This window comes from Clavelina lepadiformis, chromosome 8 (assembly GCF_947623445.1).
Source record: "Clavelina lepadiformis chromosome 8, kaClaLepa1.1, whole genome shotgun sequence".
NCBI classification, from domain to species: domain Eukaryota; kingdom Metazoa; phylum Chordata; class Ascidiacea; order Aplousobranchia; family Clavelinidae; genus Clavelina; species Clavelina lepadiformis.
Window position 1 is genome coordinate 5,744,011 of NC_135247.1, and position 10,715 is coordinate 5,754,725.

The following is a 10,715-nucleotide window of genomic DNA, read 5'->3' on the forward strand; positions in this document are numbered from 1 at the left end:
GATAGTGGTAGGCTAACTAGCCTATACTCACCGAGTCACTGGCCCCTTGAGTTTTTATGGGGAGGTTTTTGCGATATCATAGAATGGATTAATTGATAGTTACAGTAGCCTACTTTTAAAGCTCTAAAAAGTAAATTGCCCACAAAAGTTAAGGGTTTTATCCCAAAATTTCTTTATTTGTCTACGCCAACCTACCAATCCAATGCAAGGCAGTGTGGAAAACTAGGAAGCAATAATATAGGCTTATCGATTACTAACCATTGTTACAGTGCAATACAAATAAATTCTCACAGGCCCACGCACTATATAAATCCTTGGGAAAAGAGTTTAAGCCTATACTGGAATCGGCGAGCTTTTTCCGCTGAAACTATATGCCAGCCAACAAAATAGTTTATTTTTAAAATCCGCCGATTTAAAAAATGTGGGTCCAGTGACCAGTCCAAGTGCACAACCACAGGATGCCTTTGCATACTAGAGCCCAGCTACTCAAATTGTTACATCATCTGGTTGTGCACTTGCATACTAGACCCAAAAATGCTGAGGCTATAGGCTAGGCCTATCAGTCAAAAATTTGCATATGCCAAAATCTGCTGTGGCATAAAAAATTGCGTTTGGTTTTCTGCTGTAGATCTAGGCGGAAAGAACGTAGATTCCAGATTCCTAGATTTTGATAAATTGTCCAAGATTTTAACTACCAGTCTCCCACTTCATTTATGTGACTGATGTCATAACGATATGGAAGAATAGGACACGGCCACCAAACTAAACAGGCTATACAGCTATAAGACTTGCAGTCAGCAATAGCTGAATAGTGCCCATCAAACAATGGAGATTTTACTACAAACAACTTTGTAATAGCCATCTATCTAGCTAGCAGTTTGTGAGAGCCGGTGCAATAATATTTTCTTTTACCTGCAGGCAATGTATTATTCTCCAATAGCACTTAACTATAGAAAAAGCAATTAAAATGAATCAAGCGGCATTTCCTATTACAAACATATGTGTTGTCTCAGACAAGAAAAATTGTCCTCCACGGTACACTATCGTAAGTTTGACAAAAGTTTCTTAACTCTATGACACCTTATCTACAGCACTATAATTTGGTTTTTGAAATCTGTTAACAATTGATATATAGTAATATCATTTTAAGCCGAAAATATTAATTTCAGCTTGATAGAACAGTCTGTTCTGGTGATGATGCAGACTTTTGGAAAGACAAACTCTTCAAAAACAAGGTCTTGCGTTATATTTGCTATACCAAGGACTTGTCATCTAATCAGGTATTTCATGAAAATATGTTTGGTGGTGTAGTGGCTAGTAAGACTGGAAAATATGACAGTATTTGATGAGAATGTAAATTCCTACAGGCACACTCGGTGAATGGAGCTTAAGCAATTGGGAATTATCGCCTAGTTTAAGTTGTGCACATACTTTACTCATTCCAAGGATAAATATTTTTATATGCCATGTTTATGAAGTACTGCATAAGCTAATATGATCTGCATGCGGTTATCCATTTTACACTTCACTTCACAGATTCCCCAAGTAGTAACAGATATAGCACTGGTAAGCCTGAAAGATCCGACACCACAAGGCTACACCGCTATTAACCTCACCGCTGACACTCATGAACAGGCATTGAGAAAGCACATTTTGTGCGTTCGATTCATACTAAAGAACATGACAAACTCAGCTATAACTGACATAGCCTTATACAAAGACAATTCTTTTAAGGAACGTCAATATACATTGGTTGGGTAAGCAAAGGATGTGTTAAATGAATCGTGTAAAAATCATAAAGTACACTGTTTATGAGCAAAGCATTTTAATGTTGCACTTTTTGAATTCGTTTTAGAGAAGTAAATGGGATAAACTTCACCTTTCTACTGGGACCTGTGGCAGCGGCTGCCCAAAGACCAGCTCCAGCTGTTCCCGTTGCTAGGGAGCAGCTGGTTAACGCTCCAACCTCGCCACCACCAGTGCAACCTCGTCATGTGCAAACTTATGAGAACCTTCAACCCAAAACAAGCTCAAAACAACCGTTGACAGGTGTGAATGTAATTTATTTATTATTGTAGCTTTGTATGTATTTTTGCTTCAAGATTTATCAAATCAGGGTTGTTGCCTTGTAAGACATCCAAATTACAGTCCTCGCTAATTGTGTGCTTTGCTGTGGCAGCCATAATGGGATGTGTTCAATGAATGATTAGCACTGTGCACTCTATTAATTGGATTCTATTTGAATGAGTTTATTGACTTTTTGTTTATTGATTGATTGAATTCATGTGGTATGGAATTTTACGGACAATCAAATTGTTGTAATTACTAGTTGGGTTATTTCATTTTCATTTTCAGGCATCGAAGGCATTCCTTTTAAACTGAACGACCGTTTAACGAAGAACATTCAAGGAAATTTGGATAAGGTATGTGTTATTGAAAAACAAATGGTGGCAAATCTTTTCCACTTATTCTGTTAACTCATTTTTGCACGAACTGTGATTCATAATCTCAGTTACTGTAGCAGTTAATTCTCATGTTAGTAATTCTTCGAAACGAAAGCAGTACAGCTTCAACAAATACCGTAAAAATTGCGTCATACATCTCCCTTGTCATAACAGACTACACGCGGTTGCTACGTCAACATATAAAAGATGCACTGTACAGTACGTACATCCGACAACGTTCATAACGTGACAAAATATTCACGTAATAAAATGAATCCGAACCAGGCATAGTAAACAAGCCGCAATACTGCGGCACGTATTTACATGTACTGTAACAATGTTTTCTTCTGGACGCTACGTCTGACATTTCCTGTGCGTGGCAATGTGTCAGCACCGTAAGCTGCGTTTCGGCTTTAAGCCAGCAAGTTTCTTGAATTTTTATTGAATAGTTAGCATGGTTTAAAGCTTGGCCTGCTACGATCCATGAACTTCTCGGCGAAAATAACTTAGCCCGTTATTTCATAATCTGATTGATTTTAATATTTTCAGTCCGCCTTGGACCTTCAAATAACGATCCGAAGTTTGTCGGAGTTGGAGGAGCTGACCGAATACAACTTTTCTCGAGAAAAGACTTTGATCAACGTGCCATAGCGCTCCATTGCACCAACTTTACTACGGCTGGTGCGCACTCGTCGATATGTGATGATGCATCCGAACAAGTTACTTCTTGTGCGTCATGAAATACGCAATTCACATATCATCATACGCTTAATAACCTCTTTTGTTGACGTTATCGCGCCCTTTGTAAGTTTTCGTGCTTCCAGTGTTATTCTTGAACGTGTTGCGGATGTCACTATTCTCGTATTCAGTTGCCTAATGACAACAGTATTAATTTCAAACTTTCAAAAGTCATGTTTTCTTCTGCTTAATTTCTTCTTTCCACTGCTTTTTTATCTAACAGCGATTCTTCATGGCATCATAGCGTCTCCCACTTCTCGTTCCAACTCTAGCCTTTAGTTTTGTACCCTCATTTTACTTCGTCATAAGAGACGTTCGTTTTATTCGTCAACCTTAGCGTTAAGTATGTTAATTCGTCTGACTAAACATTTCTCTTGTAATTTTCCGATCATTTGTTTTCTCTATCTGTAGTTTATGTCAATTTATCTGTCCTGCCCTATGTTTTGATGTAAACATTGAATATTTTTAAATTTTTTATTCTTTTTTTTGCTACAATTTACTCTCAGCTTGTTGCACAAAGTAAACACAACAAGTTCTGGTTTCCATGACCTGGTTTCCTCAGTGATTTATGGTGGAAGCCATTGTTTACGTTCTACATCAACACATCAAATGCAAATCTATGTAGACTGGTAAAGGAAGCGGTATCCATTTTCTTGGTAGTAATGCTCGTGGTCATGCAATTATGACTGTGAAGGCAGCGGTAGGTAAGTTGTCGTGTTAATCTTGTGCAAAAAGCTGCCTTCTCACCACCGCATGTTGCTGTTTTGAATCAACGGATACTCGCTCTAGTTATGCAGGCATCACCAGGGGCGTTATTTTTGCATACCAGCGTTTTACCAGTGAGAATTTAATTCTCTCATACAACTCATGACTCTGTATTCGTGTTATGGAAGGTCAACAGAGTTTGGCATTTCCATAACGGTGCAGCTCTAACGAATGAATAAATCGATACAGTTTAAAAGAGGTCAACACACCACGTTCCCAGCAGTGGCTACTGGAACTCTGACGTTATTAAAACGGTACCTCCCTCAAATATTTGCAGATAATGGATGCTACTTGTACTGTGCGGTTGTAAGTCAGCAACTGCTAGTAAACAAGTATCGCTGCTGCAATGGTGAGTTGCAAAGTCGTGGTTAATTTTTGAGATCTGAATGCAAAGTGTACGCTCGCTGAAAGCCAGCAAACGTAGTTGAAATGAAGGCATTGACCGTGGGTGAAGAGATTCATGGAAAAGCTTGAGCTTTTGTGCCGCGATGAGCGTCAACAATTTTCCTTTTTTTACTGACCTTTACTTCACATTTGATATTCAGCCATCACAGACAAGTTTGACTTTACCAGTATCAAACTTTCAACCGTTATAGTCGTACACTGAAAAATTCCAAATCTCTTCACTATCATAACACAATGACACACTCCATATGAATGATGGTTCATATGTAGGCTATATCGTGCATACATATATCAAATTTTTCGTGAGCTCTATTTGTTCGGCCAGCTGAATAGAAACTAAACCTTACAGAAGTTAATACAAACACCGTATAGTGATGAAATAGCGGGGTTATAAACGGAGTTTGTGAAGCACACCGAAGTTATATTACCTTAGTAAGAATCGCAGACGGATCGGTTAAACAACTTCATGTTGTAATCGCGACTCAAAAGTTTGCAATACAGTCACGCTGCATAAGTTTGAGAAGTATTTCGCCGACCGCTATTTGCTAAATCATGGTTTGAGTTACTTTTTTCACTCCTAAGCCATCGAAGTTGTGCGTGAGATATCTTTTGGATAACTTATTATTCTGTGATAAAAACTGGTCACATAAAGCATTTTAAGTATAAGAATTTTATTTGAAGATGAAATACTCGCAATGGCGTGCATACAAATTGCAGGCATTGCCAAATGAATGCGAACGAAAAAAATTGCATCGTGTATCGGCCGGGGTACAAGAAACAAAAGTACAGTAGCATTACACAAGGCTACAACAACTTCAAAGAGAAATAAATTAAAAACGGAATGCTAAGAAGCAGACGATATAAAAGTATTGTACGTGTAACGAATTTCTTTATAAATGGGAAAGTTTTGTCGCTAAAATCTTAAGTTTTTAAACAAATGTTTTTCTTTTTGAAACAACGTTTTTGCTTAACAAAAAGTACTTAATGGTACGTTTAACTGTTGGTAAGTCACTACCTCAACTTAAATGGTAGTGTTCTAACAATTTTCCATAATGATTTTGATTGAGAGAAAGGAGGTAATCAGAATAATACTTTTTACATGTAGCAGACAACAATATCTTGTGTAACTATGGGCAAAAAAAACATAAAGGTAAGATACGAAAATACTCAGCAGTAATAAATATCGCATTAATTGGTCCATTTTAATAAAAACTCCGACAGTATTGCAAACAGGACCGTTTTGAGCCGCCTGTCATCTGCGTTGTATATAAAATTCATAGAAATGTTAAAGCAGCTTAAAAAAGCGGAATATATCAAAGTTTTTCCTCTTGAGATCACGTTGCTTTGTTTTTAATTGACTTGTTCTTGAGGAATGACATCACAAATTCCCGAACTGACTTGTCTGCTTCTTCGTTGTCATGGAAACAAACATTTCGTTCAAAGTCGTTGACGTACGAGGCAACATTTTGAGCCGAGTCTTTCGTGACTGGTTTTTGGAGGCTAGGAAAGCCAATCTCTCTGTAAAAAAAACAAATTTCAATTACAGGGCCAAGTACACGCGCAATCACTTTGTCCACAATAACATAAAGTCGTATGAAACCGTACTTAAAAATAATATCTACCTGTACACTCGGCTCCACGATTCAACCATATTCAAAACGCATGTGAACCCCTGTATCCTTGTGCTTGAAATGCTGTCGTCTGTTTCCATATTGTAAAGGCCTTCTTCATTTTGCTGTATTCTGATATGCGTTATACCCAAAACAGGAATTTTCTGCGAAAAGCAACCAGATGTTATCTAAGATGGTTCTCATAATCAGCTCAATCTATGCAACGTGACGTTATCATTAGACGGAAACGCAACGTTAGTATGAAATTGTGCGTTGACCAAATGCTGCAAAATGTGGCAAGTATTCGCGTGTGAAGAGATAAAAGATGAACGGCATTAGTTGTGCGAAATCAGTGTTCTTAGAAAATAATTTCACGAATGAAGGAAGTTCGAACCAAACAAGTCCGCTTTTATAGTCCGTTAGTACCAGGGCATAAACAAACTTAACGACGCAATCATAAAGTCTGAGTAAAACAAAAGAGTACTTATTAATACACTTGAGATGATGTTGGCATTTACGAGTTTCTGGAAACGGAAAATTTGCTTTAAACTTATCCAGATGGTATCAGGCGCATGATTTTTCAGCTGCCGTTATAAAAATGAATGCTATCATTAAGTGGTCCGGTCAAACGGGTTAAAAATTGTTGCAGCTGTTGCACATAAAGACATAATTATGATTGAAAATATTTACTGTTCGCCGAGTTGACCCAATAGTTACTTTGGGATTGATTTTAGTCAGGGGTACGCTACCAGAAGAGAACGTTTTTTTGTTTGCCGTAAACCAGCACTTCATTTACTGAGAAATAAAGTTTTATATATCGCAATGGTTAATCGTTAACCAGTCACGGAAATGGCGCCAGTTAAAATTGGTTCACAGCATACCATTGTACCGGAAAGTTCCATTTATTGGAAATTCTTTATTAGAGGGGTGGTACAGGCTTTGTTTGATCATGAACGGGCTTTATGTGGCACAATGGAACCTTTCTAGGACATAATATAAAGCACGGTCATTAAGTAGGCTACACCCATTTCATTCTCTGATAAAAATAGCGTGGAACTAAGTTAACCCACGAGAAAGGTCTTTATGTCTACAGCAATCTTTGAGCAACTTGATAACCACGACGTGACCTGTGTTTTAAAATACCAAAGCGTCAACTATTTTCTCGGAAAACGTCTAACAGAAATTGTCACTGGTCGCCGCAAAACCTTTCTTAACGGGGGAATGCGGAATGTGTAAAACAGCTTCAAGCCCTAGGTACAGGTTACGAGGTTGAAGACAATTACGTCGCGTTTTACAGACGACCTGACCGCACCGTTACTAGAAATGAGTCTTAAAATGCGGCGTTTATCAACGGTGATATCAGCGATTTCAAGTGACTTCGCGGTTTTCAAAAAATGGATAAATGAGAAGTTAATTTGCTGGAAAAGTGGACATTTTTTCCCCTCGAAATTACCGATCATTTATGGCCGCGATGATTATAGCGGCGCCAATAACGTTCGAGGTTTTGAAAGGTTCCAAGTAAAAAACAAAAACGTCCATCACATTGAGATAAAGATTTCTCAAAGCTGCTTAACATTAAAAGGCAACCTAACACTTGTGGACGAAAGCTACTTATGATTTTTTGCTTTTTTTTATATTGATCGCTGCGTTTTTTCCACGAACACTGAACATACATTTTCATTAAATAACTTGACATAAAATTAAAATAAACATCAACCTTTTAAAGCGGTTTAGAGGACAAATTTCGTTCAACAAAAGTCTGGGAAAAGTTCAAAGTTTTGCAAAATGTGATAAATATTCCATCAATCAAAACACACATTAGAGGTTTCAGTGCTATGCGCTGCACTTTGCAAACACTTGTTATGCGTATCACGCGCTGATAATGCATTGTGCATAATGTTGATAAGCATTTCCGCTTTTATACAAGAGGTCAAATACCTCGTTTAGTCACAATGATATTAGTTATTAGTTATTAGGATACAGTATACCACGAACATAAAAATCTTGTCTCTAGATGAGTGATCACTGATCACCCGTAACATAACCCAATCGCATATAAATCTAAGTAAAAGACCAAGTGTAGGTTTGAACCCTGCACGTTAATTCCTTAAATGTTAAGCTGCGTAAATGGATGGTGCTTTAGGGGAGTAAATTGTTGGGAAATTTTCTCGCCGATAGCTGCATTTGAATCACATTTGTACAATGGCGCTGTGTTGTTTTCGTTTACAAAAAGGTAATCGGCGACCGCAAGTGATTCACTTTTCGCAGTAGCTTGCTTTAGTTTTGGCTTCCTAGATTAATTGTATGTAATGAAAGAAAGTAAATAACGAATAAACTTTTGAAAAATTACACCGCGGTTTTATGGCGTGATCAAAAGTGATTTTACTTTAAGACTTGTTTTTATTACGGTTTTGAGTTTTGCCGTTTATGTGTGTGACGTTTGAATATACATAAGTTAAAATGACTAACATGGACAAAAATGGCGAAAACGTGATAATGCAATGGTGGCTAAAAAAGCATTTATTACTATAAAAGAACACGTGACATCTTCCAATAAAAAATGCCAGAGAAAAAAACTTATATAACGGAAAAAATTTGCTGTTACATAACCAAAATTGCGACGCAGGACTTGTCAAGCCTACGGTACTTGTGTATATACGCAAAAGGTTATACAAGACCTCTGCCGTTAAAAAACATATATCGCTTTCACACAAACACACATAACCGCGTCCAAAAAAGACCACTGTTGATCAAAAAAAGCCGATTACATTTGTATTTTTCAGAGAGAAGTGCAGCGCTTCTATTTTTCAGGTATTTTTTAAAATTTTGTGTAAGTCATCAAAATATAAAGATAAAGTTACACAATCTTTGGGTGTAGTTTATACTCGAAAAGATTGCGATAACGTCAAAAGCTTCTCAGTCCTAAGGTCGTTTTTCACATTATTATACGGACATCAAAATAGGCGTGAAATAATCGTTTTTGTTGGACTTACATAATATGCGCCGGGTGAATGACGCGATCACGCAAAGACATTTTTTCAGGCGTTATGCAACTATTGATTACGTAATTATAAGGCCAAGGTTTATAGTGTAAAGTAAGGAAAAAATTTAAGATCATTTACCGACAGTACAAACTTTAACTATATAGTTGGGAAACCTAAGACATGTCGTAGAGGACGATTTTAAAGAAATGTATTCGAAAAGCGCCACAACACACAAAACTATATACACAGTGCAATATCAAATTTCGTACTTTATTAATTGGCTACTTTGCCGTCGATATCACGACTGACCTCAGGCGTACCTATTCCCGCAGTAAAAAAGATTATATAAGAAATACAAGTCTAGAAAGACGTTCGTGGAACCTCGTAAAATGCGTTTATGGCTTTGAAACTCATTTCAATCAGAATTATTCCGTTTATTGTAACACAACAAGCAAACGAAATACGTCATCAAATCAACAAAGCATACACCGAGCTACGTGCACTGCTTACGTGGTAGAAATGTCGTGACAGATGCAGATGTCAACCCAACATTAACCGAATTAGCTTTTCATGTTTCTCAATCTAATTTGAATAATTTAAAATCGCTTCTTATATAAATACCGTATTTCGACACTGCGCTCAACATGTCCACGAATCAATATAGATCAGGCTTTTGCGTATTTATATTTAGTGATAGTTCGATAAAACCAAAGACCTGTGAATACGTATAGTTCTAACACAACTGACCTGTGATAAAGCGTAATGATACGCTGGATGGGTTGAAGGTCGAACGAGGAAGGAACCCATAGGATACTTGGAGAGGATTTTCGCTGCACCTTTTGCGTCTAAATTTTTCCAGTAATAAGACGCGCACTCCACGCAAAAGCTGCAGCTGGAAGCCCGCTTTTCTTCTACTTTCAGCTTGGTTGGGATAAAACTTTGCTCCCTCGTAGCTTGGAAATCGGATTTGTCTTCTAATCTCATTTTGAAGTTGTTTTGGTTGATGAAACCGGAATGGCTGCTTTACAACTGCTTCTTATTGATTCGCGAATTCAAATGAGCTGAGTGTCCGCCTCAGCTACTATTAAGACCCGACAGGCCCAGTGACGTCAACGTTTGCTTTTTTCTGGCGTAATTTTTCTCCAAGAAACTTGAGTCGCCTTTCTAAACTGGTAGTACGTATAGCTGGCCACTTTGAACAAAATACCATGCTGTTCTGTGGCTGTCAACCGTTTCGGCCTGAGAGGCTTTCGCCGAAACGAGAGTATACGAGCTTTCGCGAACTTTTCTCGGAAGCCGAGCCTTCTCTCTATTTTATTTGTTCATAGCGCTTTGCTGGTAGCCTTATGAGTTATGACGCAATGGTTGTGTACCTAAAACTGCTAAATCGATCCTTCCGTGACGCAGGTAGCGGTATTTCTGCGTTTACAACAAATCACATTTTTGCGCATATGTTCAAACAGTATATACTTAGATTGCGTGTTAACTTACATGTCTAGGAAATACTTATCTGAAAAATCGCTTCGCTTTAATACCACAAATGTCGATACAGTGTGTTTTTTCAGGGTTAAAAGGGCTTCTTACCGTATTTGATAGCCTAGCTAGCGAAAATTTGGATAACATCGATTTTAACAAACTCTAAAAATCAATTCAAACTACAATTGATGCGGTAAGCTCCTGGTTGCTTATATGATTAGTATGCATTACATATGTTACAACCATCACAAGCATATACATTTTTCACTCCGAAAGTGTTAACGGCTTCCTTG

General features: G+C 37.7%; 2 protein-coding genes across 2 annotated transcripts; one reads left to right on the plus strand and one right to left on the minus strand.

Annotated features, from left to right (window-relative positions):
* Window positions 1-897: 897 nt before the first annotated feature.
* LOC143469689 (multivesicular body subunit 12B-like) lies at window positions 898-3,723 on the plus strand. Its single transcript, XM_076967472.1, has 6 exons — window positions 898-1,045; window positions 1,170-1,280; window positions 1,537-1,757; window positions 1,856-2,049; window positions 2,356-2,423; window positions 2,994-3,723. Exons 1-6 carry the CDS (start codon window positions 968-970, stop codon window positions 3,093-3,095), a joined length of 774 nt encoding a protein of 257 aa, XP_076823587.1. The 5' UTR covers window positions 898-967; the 3' UTR covers window positions 3,096-3,723.
* Window positions 3,724-5,006: 1,283 nt separating this feature from the next.
* LOC143468923 (suppressor of cytokine signaling 3-like) lies at window positions 5,007-10,082 on the minus strand. Its single transcript, XM_076966406.1, has 3 exons — window positions 9,694-10,082; window positions 5,975-6,126; window positions 5,007-5,870 (listed from the first exon to the last, which is right to left on the minus strand). Exons 1-3 carry the CDS (start codon window positions 9,928-9,930, stop codon window positions 5,687-5,689), a joined length of 573 nt encoding a protein of 190 aa, XP_076822521.1. The 5' UTR covers window positions 9,931-10,082; the 3' UTR covers window positions 5,007-5,686.
* Window positions 10,083-10,715: the final 633 nt, after the last annotated feature.

Bases quoted from the DNA above. Each gene is read 5' to 3' on its own strand.
- LOC143469689 (XM_076967472.1), top strand. From the start codon at position 968: ATGAATCAAGCGGCATTTCCTATTACAAACATATGTGTTGTCTCAGAC. The intron at 1,281-1,536 runs GTATTTCATGAA...TTCACTTCACAG, and splicing joins AGGACTTGTCATCTAATCAG to ATTCCCCAAGTAGTAACAGA. The intron at 2,050-2,355 runs GTGTGAATGTAA...TTTCATTTTCAG, and splicing joins CTCAAAACAACCGTTGACAG to GCATCGAAGGCATTCCTTTT.
- LOC143468923 (XM_076966406.1), bottom strand. From the start codon at position 9,930: ATGAGATTAGAAGACAAATCCGATTTCCAAGCTACGAGGGAGCAAAGT. The intron at 6,127-9,693 runs GTCAGTTGTGTT...TGCTTTTCGCAG, and splicing joins ATCATTACGCTTTATCACAG to AAAATTCCTGTTTTGGGTAT. The intron at 5,871-5,974 runs GTAGATATTATT...TTTTTTTTACAG, and splicing joins TCGTGGAGCCGAGTGTACAG to AGAGATTGGCTTTCCTAGCC.